The sequence below is a fragment of the Sparus aurata genome, chromosome 12 (genome assembly GCF_900880675.1).
Source record: "Sparus aurata chromosome 12, fSpaAur1.1, whole genome shotgun sequence".
Lineage (NCBI taxonomy): Eukaryota > Metazoa > Chordata > Actinopteri > Spariformes > Sparidae > Sparus > Sparus aurata.
In genome coordinates this window covers 3,574,530-3,589,248 of record NC_044198.1, presented here as the reverse complement: position 1 = coordinate 3,589,248, position 14,719 = coordinate 3,574,530, and the positions used below count along the sequence as shown (strand labels likewise).

Here is a 14,719-nt window from a genome sequence, read left to right as displayed (position 1 = left end):
AGTTTCTGCTGATGCTTTTTTTTCTCATAAACTTGAGACTAAAGAATAAACCTGTCTATTATTGCTGTTTTTCCCAACAGGCAGCAGTGAAAGCTCTTTTGGGGAGGAGCTGTCACCTGGAATGGAAAGGTAAAAGCCAATCGTAACGTACTGTATAACCTACCTACCTACCTACCTACCTCAAATCAAATCAAATCAAATCAAATCAAATCAATTTTATTTATATAGCCCAAAATCACAATCACACAATCAACTACCTAACATGCAGTCTGAGACCACTGGTCAAAATACGTCTGTTTGAATGTATTTTTTTTTTAAATTTAATACAAATCATATATAATCAGTTTAACAGTTTGAGTGAAAAGTTCAATATTTGTCCATGAATATCTTAGTATTTGGTTTGTCCCCCTTTTGCCTTCATGACAACATGCACTCGAGCTGCATGGACTCCACAAGTTAGTGTAAAACCTGCTGACTCATGTTATCCTAGCATGATGTGGCAGTGTTCCACAGAGCTTCTTGTGATGTCACAGACTGCTTCTTGTCATGTCACAGACTGCTTCTTGTGATGTCACAGACTGCTTCTTGTGATGTCACCGATGATGTTTGGCTTTCTCAGTCTCACCTCATAGAAGTTAAATGTGGTTGAGGTCAGGTGACTGAGGAGGACAGCTCAGGACAGTCAGGACTCCTTGGTCTTCTTTGGTCTTCAGTAGTTGTGTGGAAGCTTTGAGGTGTGTTTGGGCTCATTATGCTGCTGCAGGATGAGTCTTTCTCCTCAAAGATCAAACCAGAGGGTGGAGCATGTCTCTGAACAATGGAGTGGTGCTTCTCCTCAGTCTTAGATATTCTGAAATTCACGCATTCATTCAAAGATTTCACACAAATTGTTACACTGATATTATCATTTATAATCAAAAAATGTATTGCATTTGAAACAAATGCAACAAATAAGTAATGGTCTCAGACTTTTGAACCTGACTGTATATTCATTAAACCCTGAAGGTTTTAATCACTTTGAAATTATAGATGATACTTACAGCATTAAGGTGTTTTTTTTTGTATCTATTACGATAACAGACTTAGGTCAAAACATTTTTGTTTTAAAATCCACTTCAAAGTGATCATCAGCGTACAGTAAGGTTCTGTTAAAACAAGGCTGATAATGGTTCATATTTTTCTTACAGTCAACATATCCCATGAATAAACTAAACCAGCAATGTGTTAGTCCATCACTCAATACTTTGTGACTGACCATGCCTGTATGTGGCTGTCAGCCCTGAGCCCATTGGTCCTACTGAGGATATAAAACCTTTAGAAAAGTCCTAACAAATATATACTTTCATTTTTAAAAAAGCTCACTGTTTGATCAAACGTTACTCAAACAGGAGGAAACGGTGAAGTGGAAATATGGAGCTCTCATTAGTGTTTGGGCAGGACCCTGTATATGACAATGGGTCAAAATAAACTACAATGTGTTCTTGGTAATGAAGGAATATGTCAGCCAGTGTAACAGCGTGGCTCACTGATGTGTTTTTAATAGCTTTTGACAACAACAGAGATCTATAGCACGGAGGAGGAAGATATATCAGATACAGATCGGTTTGGATCTGTACATGAGATTTGTTGACAGTACGAAAAATATCAACAAGGACATCAACATACTTATTCTTTAAACTTTATCTAGATTCTGTGCCTCCAGTTTGTATCTGTGCCCCTGGAACATTCATTATGCATATAATATCGATGTATTTGAGAGTTGCCAACATCCTACGTCAAATTAATCATATTATATATCTATGTTTGTCAGAGCAAGAATATAGAATTAAATGTGTCATTTATGTCGATGATTGGCAGATTGAAAGCCGGCTGTGGTCGATCAATATGATCATGTTTGATCTCTCAGTAAATGGTTTGAAGAGGCTTTGGTGTTACAGTCTGGTCACATTAGGCACACTGAACAGTTCTGTTAACCAAAAGGCCAATCCAGTGAGTGCCTCGGACTGACTATGACCATGTGTGACAAACAGGGGCCGCATGTATGCCACACTGGGCCCCAACTGGAGGGTCCCGCTTCGCAACTCCCCCCGGAGCCGCAGCTATGTTTACAGGTACAGTGAAGTGGGAGAACGTGTCACTTTGAATGAGGATGAACTCATCTTTATGGGGAAATCGGGGGTCACTCTAATGTGTTTTATCTCACCTCATCCCCTCACTGCATGCTGGTGGAAATTAGGTATCATTTCAGATGCTTTTAGAAATTAAATGGCCACCGAAGTACCAAAAATGCAGATAGTTTAATGAAAACTGTTGACAGCCTCTTCTGCTTATTATCCAGGATAACAGGGACACCAATCCTGGAAATGAAATGTTGATTCTAACAGCAGTAAAAAATCAAATTTAAAAAAACGTAGAGTTGTTAGCTGTGGGTATGGGGGGCAGTCTCAGAAACCTGCAGGCCTGGGTGGTGTTTGTATTTGTTTTGTAAGAGGACAGAAGGAGATATATGTGCAGATGGGACCTCACATACATCACTACAGGTCATCTGCATTATAGAGGTGTCTTTAGACAGGCCATACAGGGGTGTGATATCCAATGCTATCTGTATGGTACCTTGTTCATCTCCTTCAGGAATAGAAGTTATCATTGTAACATTACATTTTTCTGCTATAATGCGAACGCAGCTAAAGGCTCTAAGATCAGCAAAATGTCTTCATTATTTGTAAATGACAGGAAACCCCAGTTGGGAGGGTCAGATCAGATCATGACCTTGACTTTGTTCTACTTTACTCCACTGCTACAAACTGTAGTCACTGTAGAGGTGGTGGGCTTCTGTTCGTCTCGTGTCTCACTTTCTCACTCAACTATAAAAGAAGCTTTGGGAACAATAATGTCACTGTTTGTCACATGCATGCTCAATATGTAGGAATCACAGTCGTAGAGAGCCAAGGTCATGCCCCCTCCAGTTTTCCCCATTGGGCCTTATTTCAGAAAAAATGTATGTAGTTTGTATGGTAGTAAATGGAGAGAGTGTCATTTTTTTGATCTGGCTGAATTGCGCCATGAATCTTACATATGATGTTTGTCAATTTAAAGCATCATTTTCAACAAGTCAAGATAGTTGTAGTTTGCTGTCATTGATGTAAAATATCATGTAGTTTTGTGTTAAAGCACTCAAACCAACCAACCAACACCAATTCAGCACAGAAAAGGGACTAAAAACGATGAAAATCACAATAAATCTGCTCATATTGACAACTGCAGCTAAGTGGAAGGAGAGTTGGTCAGTTCTGTGAGCTGCTGATATACAGGAGCAGCCTTACAATGTTTAACTTACAAGTTTTGGTGTGCGTTCAATGAGACAAAGTTTTTCTCAAATAAGGTCCCATGAGGGAAACTGGAATGGCCGTGGCTTTGTCTCTCTATTGTTGTACACTGTTTTGTGGAAACACCACATAAGCTATCCAGAGACACCCCTGCACCTTTGACTGCAGTGAATTCTGGATTGTTGAGGCTGGTGACAGAAATGAGTCTGCCTGCCTGTTGTTCAGTCGATTGCTCGTAGTTGGATTACTAAATACATATTCTTCCGTCAAACTTTATTTTAGCTGTACAGGACACCATAGTTTAATCTGTGTGGCTAGTTACTTACACAAATTGAAAAATATATCACCGACGTTGCCCAAAAATACACTGCGTCACAGTGACTATTTTTTCTCATGGTGTCCATCATTGAACTGCACACACTGAACTGAGCACTGGTGAGCAGCGGGGTAGTTTCAGTTGCTTATACTGTTCTGTGCTGGGCCCTTTTTTGCATCCTTTCTCAACTTTCTAACATGTTTAGCTCCTCCGCTGCAAACTCCTGCTATGGATGCAGCGAGGCCAGCAGTGTGACTATTGAAGGACCTTTGCGGAGAAAAACGCTGCTGAAGGAGGGAAGGAAGCCCAGGGTAAGGTGGTCTCTGATTTCACTGTGTTTTTTCCTCAATTGTGGTTGACCGTGTCAGCAAATACATCACCTGACGACGGTGAGTGAGATATTTTCGGGATATCCATTTACAGTGCTTGCTGTGTTACAGTTGTCATCATGGACCAGATTTTGGATCACTCTGTCTGGATCAACACTGACATTCTATGGGGCGAAAGCACTGAGGGCCTCTGAGAGGAAACATGTAAGTTTGATTCTTAACAAAAAAGAAAGAATGTGTAAGATCGGTCATACATGCAATCTCTAAGGCAAGTGTCAGTATTATATACAGATGTGCAATTTCAGTATCTGATAAACCTGCATGGATCTTTTACTCAAATTGGTCTTCCTTTGTTTTTTAGCACAGTGCTGTTGTCAGTCTGAACATCCTACAGTGTGCTTCTTGAGCTTCTGTACTTTGATCACCCGCTATGAAACATTACTCTCTTCTATTTAAAGCTGTCAGTTGCGTTTGTGGGAGCATCATCAACTGTCGCAAAAGTTCTTTATCACCAAAAACATCACTATGCTCAATGGAAGCTCTCTTTCAGCACGCTCATGCACAGAACAGTTACATTTTTTAAAAAGTGCACACCAGTTTTGGTGTAGCTATGACCTCTATGTCCCCACGCTCCAATATAATGCCATTGCCCCATAATACAGAAATGTACATTAATGTACTGTGAGGGTACCTGTAGGTGAAGTTTCTGTCCTGATAAAATTATTACAAGTGATGTCTGAACACAAGTGGAGAAACACATTTTACACCTTTGTTTTATTGTTATTATTATATATTATATATTATTACATGTTGTTTTTCCACATACATGCTGTTAATCTCATTCACTGTAATTCTTTTTGCCAAAGTATAAGTCCAGTCCCTGTAAGAAGGTATGTGTCACTGGGTGGATGGTGGTGCTGCCAGATGACCCTGCCAGACCCAACATCTTCCAGCTCAATGACCCAGACAAAGGTCAGCTTCACACCGCCAACAGGGCCCCTGCTGTTTTCTTTTTCCATCATTTAAAATCAAATCAATCAACATACAATTGCAATACAAATGATGTGTCACTTCACAGGCAATGTTTACAAGTTCCAGACAGGATCTAGGTTTTCAGCGATCATCTGGCACAAAAACCTGGAGGAGGCTTGTAGAAGCAGTCGACCTCAGGTATGTTCAGCACACACACTCGTCTGTTTGTACCGTGGGTCAGGTTTGGTCAGATGAAACAACTCTTTTCCTGAAGAGCCAAATTAATAAAAATGGAGGTATGGAGTATATGGTTTGCAAAGTTCCGACCATAAATACTGGAATCAACAGCAGAAACAGGGAGACAAAAACAAGGTACAAGGTAATGTATTCATCATTATACAACACAGGGTTGCAAAATGAAATGAAAGTTTAGTTGAGCTCGTCATGCAACACAAATTAAAGCACATATATAAACATATTAGTATAGGAATATACAAATATACAGTGCATCTGTTGAATCTGTGTCAGGGTGAATGTAAGCAGCAGCAGCAAACACAAATACACTGTCCATCAGCTGTGACTGTGTGAACACCAAGCATCAAGTCCACCTCTCCTCTCCCAGCTGCAGTCCTGCACTCTGTAGGTTCTAAAAATGGTCCGCCTGTTGAGTGTAACAGCTTGCTGATATGTGGTGGAGACAGGTCTCTGTGGGCACAACAGTCTCACGCTGTTTTGCCAGCCTGAGTCCCATTTTGTCCATTTCCTTATCCTGTGACCAGACATTAGCCAGGAGCAGCCTACAAACCCAGTCGATTAGCATTGCTCTTATTCTGACTGTCTTCCTCTTCCTTCCTGATGACAAAAAACTGATGGTTAAAAAGAATATAAATGGAGATGTGCAGTGTATGGTCTGCAAAGTTCTAACCCATGAATACTTGAATCATCAGCAGCAACAGGAAGACAGAAAAGACAATGAGTAGATTTTCCTCCATCTATTTATCTATCAATGCTTTCATCGATCTATTCCCAGCTGAAGGAGGCAGCTGTTTTCAGTGATAACCCAGTCTACGCTACCTGCACAGCACCAAACAAAAGACAACATTGGCAACTAGCTGGTGAATGTAGTTCTGAATTCAGCTGCTGAAGAGGAGGACATGGTGGAGACCAAAAATAGCTAGCTAAGTCCAATAGTAAATATTGGACTTAGCCAGAAACATGACACCACACTCGGCTTAGCTTTGTTTATTCTTTGTGTCTGCTAAATGTTTAGATATATTTGGTTAAAACATTCAACATTATTCTTTTTTCAATGTATAGCCTGTTGCACAGCCCCCAATTGGCCAAAATGAATCTGTGTTGCCCCCTTTTGTCAGAGCTAGCAGCTTTTTCCTGTTTCTAATATATTGTTAAATGTTTTTTCTATTATCTCAACAGATACCAGCAAACCTCATGTCATTTGAATGAGAGCAGATTTGACCCAGAAGGACATTATCGTGCCAAAACCATTTGTTTGAAAGTACAGACTAAATGAAGACAGACAGTGGAATTTAATGGTATCTACTGAAACAAGAGAGTCAAGAAGCATTTGTCACTGAAGAAGATGCTCTATGATACCGGACGTGTGACTACATATGCCAACATACCAGCTGTCTTCTTCATAAAGACTAAGTATTATGTGAACTCTGGAAAAATCCAGTCAATGGAATACTTTGGTGAGCTTTTCCCTTGTTTCTTTTTCTAAGCTTCCTTGTTCACTGTCATCGTTATGCTGCTAAAAAATGTGAGCAAGCACATAGGGTTGTTTTTTTTGGCCCATGTTGGGTTACTGCTTGAGTGAAAAGATGTGTCAGTACACAAATGTGGACAACAGTGTTAGCTGACTGATGTTGGTCTTCAATTTGCAGACCAGTGTGATACGGACTTCAAATAGAGGTCTGGTTTTAAACACAGAGAGTTGTTTAAACCCCCCCTTTGTGAAACTACCATTGGAATGTTTTGTCTGCATCATACCAAGGAGGAAGAGTAGGAAACAATCGTAGAACAAATCCCAGCATGTGAAGGTGGATCTATCAGAAAGGGTGTGGAGTTGTGACCTCATTTGAAGGACTTGTTAATACCATTTAAGATCCGCACTGCAGCCAAAAGGACAGAAAATGAGACTTCATCATTCTCAGCGCTGTGACATACAGCTGGATATTGTTTGTTCCCAAATAAGAGCATCTGTAGTCTTACAAAATCAATCTGGAATTATGAAGTCGGCTTTTAGAACCTGTGTTGACTTGTTGGCCAAATGAAGGATCAGCCATGGATCAGTTCACCTGTTCACTCATCGCTACCTCAGCTGGTAGTCCTCCTGTAAAAGGTATTTGCTGATGTACATAACAAGGTTTACAAATAGCAACAATTAATATTTTGTACAGAACAAATAAATACACCATGGAAACTATACTGAACAAGGTGATAGTAACAATCAATAAAGAAGAGGACAGCCAGCTGTTGTCTACACACCAGTATGCTGAAACAGCTGGTGGAGTGAATTTAAAGCAATTTACAATGAAGTACCAAGCTTTCAACAATCACGTCTTTGTAAATACTGTATTTATTTGTAAAAGAGTTTATTTTTTGACAGTTGGCCATTAAAGGGAAACGGTACGATGGATAATCTATGATGGGCCACCTGATGCAGGACACTGCTCATCAGAGAGACTCTTAGGTGGAAGCCACCGTAAAACTTTGATTGTTTGGTTTCCAACTGAACGACCCTGGAATAAGGGAAGACCCCATAAGCATTGGGACGGTTTCAATAATCATGCTTTGAAAGCAAAATGTTGTGTTGAATTTAAAGGATAATTCTGCCTCAGAATGACCTGGGTTGTACTTTATTTTTCATAGGTTTGGCCATCATTTCTATCCTAAAAATAACATTGTGAGATCTGGGAACACGGCAAATTACGTTTTAATATCTCTGGCTTGTTCACTAGTGAGGGTAAGATGCTCATGCAGAGATATTTAGAAGGCATCAGGTGGTTCTGGCATCTGATTAATATGGCTCCCTGTTGAGGTTTTTGGTGCGTGTCCAATAAGGATTCAAGATGATTCAAGATTCAAGATGAACTTTATTGTCCCACTATGTGGGAAATTTGTTCTGGGCCATTTGCCCATGCTGCAGCCACAAGTAACACAGAACATACAGTTACACACAATCACATACAATAGATATGCACATCAATATCATACAAAGTGCCAGAGTGCAAAAAAAAACAAACAAAAAAAAAAAACATGGTGCATTGAAAAGATGACTAAATAACACCAAGTAAAAAAGGCTTGAGGCTTGAGGCAGACCCAGGTATCCCTGGAGGGATTATCCCATCTGGCCTGGGGGTTTCCCAGCAAGAACCGGAAAATTGCTAGCAGCTCTTACCTATTATTTTTATTAAGCCAAAGTATTTTTCCCCAATAGATGGCTATACAAACTAATGCTGTATTGGTTAAGTATTTTGGAGCTCGGGTGAAAGATGGGAATTATAACAGTTGCATTCCTGACAATGTTCTGCCATCGCAAAATACATTTGGTGCCATTTCATAGCCACCACTCAGATTTATTCTGTTTTAAACTTTATTAACAACACAATAATATTCACCATCACAAACCACTATCTTACAGTGAATGGCAGGAGAACCAGGCCTGGAGGTTGCCCCTCAGCCTTGTTTCCAATGTGGCTCGGTGGCCACTCGTGGTATTGCAGCAAACAATCCCCTCAAAACATTTTCCCCATAGACCGCCATTATAAAAGAGATGTCTATAAAACTGTTGACAGGATACCAAGAACTACAAACAAGGTTGCCAATGACTCTTTCTATGATGAATTTTTGATCCACTGAGATTTTATATTTGTAAAACTTCTGTCAAGCTGAGAAAAGTGATTCTAAAATCCGTGTTGTCATCACAATGACTATGTAAAGTCTAAACTTTTTTGGCGTATGGGCTAGGCGAGCAATTCTCATTGGTTTGAATGGGTGCTATCTTTGCATCTGATATGTAGTTATTACAAAATCTTTGAGACCCTGTCATACAACTCTTAAGATTTTTCAGCATGCAATTACTGTGATATCTCTGAAGGAGACTTGAATGACAGGGTCACCGTCATTACAGCCTTTAATAATTAATACATAGATGGCCCTATACCAGGCACAACGATCAAGAAATGATTATCCTCAAATAAAACAGAGACAAAAATAAATGTCATATTTATTGTTTTAATAATAAGTACCAATTCAGAAACTTTAAATCTATGTGTGTTTTTTTTACATTGTGATGTTCAAATCAAGCCTGATGTTGCCTTACACATAAAAGAGTGATCCCAGTCTCTTTCACACTGTGAGGCATACTGCTTACCATTTAAACACTGGTATAGGATTTGTACTCCTAGGTATTGGTATCAGAACTGAAAAGGTGAGATTGGTACATCCCTAGTCCAATCGCTTGATGTTGCCAGATCTCTTTATTGATTTAGGTAATTAGTGTTATCATAACTGATGGAAACAATGGCCAAAGCTATGAAAATAAAATTAAAGTTTTAATAAACTGGAATTATCTTTATCCTATAAATTTAAATGAAGTTTAACGTTTACTAATAGATGTTTCCCTGTTGTATATCACAGTAACTGTCAGTCATTGAAATCAGCTATAGTAGTAGAAAAAAAATATAGAAAAACAGGAACGAAATGATCACGTTGTAAAGAATGAAATGAGTTTCATGTTCTTTGTTGTTTTTCAGAACTCATTCATGTATTGTACTTAGCTGAAATGTTTTACAGACTAATAGTCTGAATTTTTCAACTAGTCCAATTTTTTCTCCAGTGTTCTCTTCTGTCTTTTAATGAATTAAGTCATGAAGGGTCTCTCACATTCTAGAGGCCTATAAAGGTGATTATGCCTGCATCATCAACCAGCATATCATTCTATAAATGATGCTGCTGTGTTTCAGAAATCCAAATTTACTGGATATAGTGGATTCTTTTCATTTCAGTAGGAAAATCAATTGGCAAACTCTGACTGACTTTCCCATCACGCTCAGCTGTACTCTGTGGTGTTTAGTGCTACATAGAAGGTTAGCATGCTAATATGCTCGACCAAGATGGTAAACCTGGTAAACATATACCTGCTTAACATCAGCATGTTAGCACTGCATGCTGACATTAGTATCAAGCTGAAATCATTGCTTTGCCAAAGTGCAGTCTCACAGAGCTGCTAGCAAGATAAAACAAATTTAATTATGAAGCTCAATAAGCAAATTATTAGTCTGTCATCATGAGACCAATCATGTCTTTATGATGACAAAATGTAACAAAACAGCTAAAGAAATTAGCCTCTTTTTAGTGTTGGTCTTAAAAATTTGATCAGGTTCTAAATTATTGATAGTAACCAATGTAGACTAATGTAATGTAGACTTTCGCAGACTTCATGTAATGGATTACATATCCCAAACAAGTTTCAGGAGACTGCCAATTGACAAATTGACTTTCAAAATCAATGGAAACCAATCGCTGCCAATAAAGATAATTTAAGACTAATAATTATTGAATCACTGGTGAATTTTAGACATTACTTATAAATATACCATGGAATATCCACTCCTACTACTCATCACCTGTGAATGACTGAGCCTGTGTTTCTGTATAGCATTTATTGTACTATTTGATTATTGTTGCTCAGCCCACCAAGGTGCTCGGCATTGATTGACATTGCACACATCTTTATTTCCACAGTCACATTTTGCTTTCATGTCAATGTGCTGTTGCAGTATATTGAAATGTGTTATTTATTTCACATGAAGGTTTAAACTGCCCTCGAAAGGTAAGATGAAAGAAACAATGGAACGATGCTCGTTTAATATCTTGACCAGAGTTGGATGTAAAATTCACTATTCATTTCATCTATGTGTGTCCAGTATAAACAAAGGCCTATACAGTCAGAGGGTATTGAAGGGGCTCTGTGAAAATTCTGTGTTGTGCTGCAAGCCGACATTAGTTTATGTTCGTGGACTTTAGCTGCTGTTGCTGTATGCTAGCGGAGAGAGGCACTGAGAACGTGCATACAGTCATATTCTTTGGACTGTCCAACCTGAGTCAATAACAAAGAAATCCACAGTCCACAGGCTTGTACAGGCAACTGAGAGTGACGGAAGATCTCATTTTTCATGTCATGTTACAATCTGCTCACATATCACCAATGTGAATGTACAGACATGTAAATTCCAATGAATTGTTACATAGAGCCCCTTTAATACCATGGTATAGCTTTGGTGTACTGGTTTATAATCAAATACAATAATTTGTTAAATCTACTTTTGTTAGTAACTGAAAAACATGCAGAGAAGGTAACAGTGAGTACTGTCTGCAGGGATTGCCTTAGGCTGCCCCCCAACAGTCTGTAAGGGGGTATGCCAATAAGTCCAGTCTTCATGAAGTGAAACACATAATGATCCCTTGGATTAAGGGTAGGTTATTTTGAATATACTGTATCTATGTGATAATTCAACTAAGTTAAATGGCTTATGGCTGGTGACCCACCATTTAGTTACAGTTTTTGGACACACCAGCTTTAGATTATTGAAAAATCCAAAGTAATGACAATTAGAGATTTTTTTGTGTTTCTCACACAAAGCTTTTAGAAAAGTTATTGTGGTGGTATCAGTACGGAAATTTGGTTACCACAGAAGGGCTATCATTCCCCATTTCAAAAGATAGCTGCAGGTTACAGCGCCCAGCAGCTGTGCCAACTTATTAGTATGTGTTTTATTCACTTCTGATGTAGCTAGGCTAGCATTTCCCCCTGCTCCCAGCCCTCGTGCTCCAAGTACAGGAGGCTAAATACCCAGACTAGGTGGTGTGGACAATAACTACAGGGATGAAGTGTTTTATCATCCGACTCTGGCAAAGAACACAAAAGCTTGTGACATACTTGTTTTACCAACTCTCACCATGAATTAACTAGGATTGGAGGTGGACAATATATATATAATGCCACAAAAGTTCAATGAAATCATGTGCTCCCACAGATAGGATATAGGTGAGCTTTACAGCTGTTGATGGCATGGCTGAATCTTGTTTCGCCAAAATCTCGGCAATTGTCAAATTTCTACCATCTCATTTATTTATTATCCATAACAAATAATGTCCTATTGCCCAACCCTAATTAGGGTTATTACAAATTGTATGTGGTACATGGTGGCTCTCACTGGTTTGTACTGTCTATTGTTAATGCTATGATCATAACAGAAGAAGGTGACAAGGACTATCAGTTTCTCTTCGAAGCTTTCTGCCACTGCCGTGGTTTGTTCAGTCTACTGCTGACATAACATCATGTCATGATATCTTTAATACTGCTCATGTGCTTAATGGCATCTTGCTTGTTGATGTGTGACAACACTCTAAATGCAGTATATACTGTAGGTGAAAGCCATCATGTACACACGCAAACACACACAGTTAACAGCAAGTAAATTGTGAGTCAAAGAACCACAATTTGAAAATGTCAGTGTGTTCCTTGGACACTTTGCCATCATTTAGCTTGAACTTTTCAGTATTGGACTCATTGGTTTTATACCAAATATGTGCCACCACAGTTTTCATTTACTTATCTTTATACAGTTAGTTGATAAATTAAATGTGACCAAGTAAAAGATGTTTTTTTATAGCCAGTTGTGATGGAGCTTTGAATGACTGATGTGAACTTGTTTTGTGTGTGTTCCCCCAAATAGTTAGGAGCATCCTACTACCAAGTCAGCATGGGAGTCTTTTCCAAAATTAAGCCATGACCCAACTTTTCTCTCACAAGTGTTGACTCACAAATCACAAATGTGGAATAAATTCCCTCATCATTAGCAGTGTTTTCTCTACCACTGATTATCCAAATCTGCATTTGATGCAAATGTAGTGTATGTTAGCATTAATATGTACATATTTACATCAAATCACTTTCCAGTCTGTTATTGCTTTACCTTCATCTTGATTGTTTTGGTACTTGTATATGTCAGATCGAATTTTTTTTTCTGTTTTTATCCAGTACTCAGAGCAAAAAAATAATTGTGTTCATTTGGACATTGCATGTTTTTTTGTGTACAAAATTTCTAGTGTTGTAACTGTGAAAAAGATAACCACTGGGTTGTGAATATCAGTCTGTAATTATTTTTGCTAAGTTATTTTTTACCATGGCATTGCTATATGTTGCTGTATTTTTCAGCTTTGGACACTGAATTGGGAATAAAATTTATGTACAGAAAGTTGTTGAACTTCTGTTGTGTATCTATGTTCTAAACATCAAGACTGTGTAGTTGTCAAAGCATCCTCCTCCTTTTGGAAAACTTAAGGCACTATACATCTGTATCATAGTAGTGGTCTGTGAACCAGTCCTAGGTGTGTGATGTTTTCATTTTCTACCTTAACTACGCTGATCTGTCAAAGGTGGGAATAAAAGACTTTTCCTATAACATTATTAGGTGCTGTGAATGCCATCATCACCCTGCCAGTGACGCCTCTCTGCAGACGGCTTCAAGTCAAGATGTCTCAATATTCTGTTTTCCTGCTTTTTGTGTGACTCGGGTAGGGGGAGCTTATCATACAATGTAACTATTGTACAGTTCTGTCTGTCCTTTAGGACAGGTATATCATTCTTCAGAGGGTAAACATTAAAATAACATCAGCATTGTCCATGTGAGAGTGTTGTCCTCTTCCTCCCCACAGTCTGCTTCCTCTGATTTCTTCTCTATGTTGTGTTGTATGATAAATCCGCAAATTGTAGAGTGGCCTTTTATCGACCAGTCCAAGGCACACCAATGTATTAAACCTGCTGTTTAATCAATCTTTCAATAAATGTCTATTTGTATAGCACCAGCTCACAACAAAAGTCATCTCATTACAGGGCCATACTCCTTGATTAATGTAATTATAGTTCTTGAAGTAAAATATTCAATATAGTAAAGGTTTTTTGTTTTCTAGCTGCGCTCTTGTATCGAAATATAAAATCTTGTTATGTTTGAAATACTTTGAAGCTTTTCTTTTTTTTTTTTGGTTACGCTTATATAAGATATTTACTTTTAGCCTGGGAGCCCGATTAATCTGCGAGCTCATGTTTTATTAATTTGCATTTGGAATTGGTCCTTTTCTGATTCCTGGAGTAGTTCCCCCAGCATTGCTATATATCACTGAATTTCAAGAACATTTAATCTTTGGGTTACATCATGAGTTCATCAGCTTTGGTATAATAACATTAACACACTTACACATAGCCTTTCTTCTTTAGATATGTTATTGTAGTGTTATTATTGTATTCCATATTCTGTTTGAAGTATATTAAACACATTTTTTCCCCCCTATGAAGAAAACTTCTTCAGGTAAGGGTTAGGTAATAGTTAATGGCTCCCAAATACCCACGCCATTCACCAAGTCCTATGTAAATGAACCGTCATTATTCAAAACTATGTGGGTGAGATAATACTGACATGTACTGTAAGAGCAGAAAAAATGCGTTAACTATGAAACTAATATGGATGCTGCCATATTTCTGTACTAAATAGAAGCCCTCGAGGAACAGATGGAACTCAAATCATCAAAGAAGTGTTGATGCATACATTTGCATAGTGAGACCAGAATATTACAACTGTAATTCCTTTAATGTTGTAGGGAAGTGATGGTTACCTCTGATGACCATGTCAGACTTTGTTTTATGAAAAATGAGCCAACTTAGTGATGGACAAAATCTGACTGGACAGCCG

At 38.5% G+C, this 14,719-nt stretch overlaps 1 protein-coding gene across 1 annotated transcript in view; it reads left to right on the top strand.

Annotated features, from left to right (window-relative positions):
- Nucleotides 1–13,687, top strand: part of LOC115592456 (ras-specific guanine nucleotide-releasing factor RalGPS1) — a 115,245-nt gene extending 101,558 nt beyond the window's left edge. Inside the window, exons 14-20 of the mRNA XM_030435186.1 lie at nt 81–129; nt 2,031–2,111; nt 3,848–3,953; nt 4,083–4,175; nt 4,838–4,943; nt 5,050–5,141; nt 6,378–13,687. Coding sequence (XP_030291046.1) covers nt 81–129; nt 2,031–2,111; nt 3,848–3,953; nt 4,083–4,175; nt 4,838–4,943; nt 5,050–5,141; nt 6,378–6,407 — 557 coding nt within the window. The 3' untranslated portion in view covers nt 6,408–13,687. The remainder of the gene's footprint in view (nt 1–80; nt 130–2,030; nt 2,112–3,847; nt 3,954–4,082; nt 4,176–4,837; nt 4,944–5,049; nt 5,142–6,377) is intronic.
- Nucleotides 13,688–14,719: the final 1,032 nt, after the last annotated feature.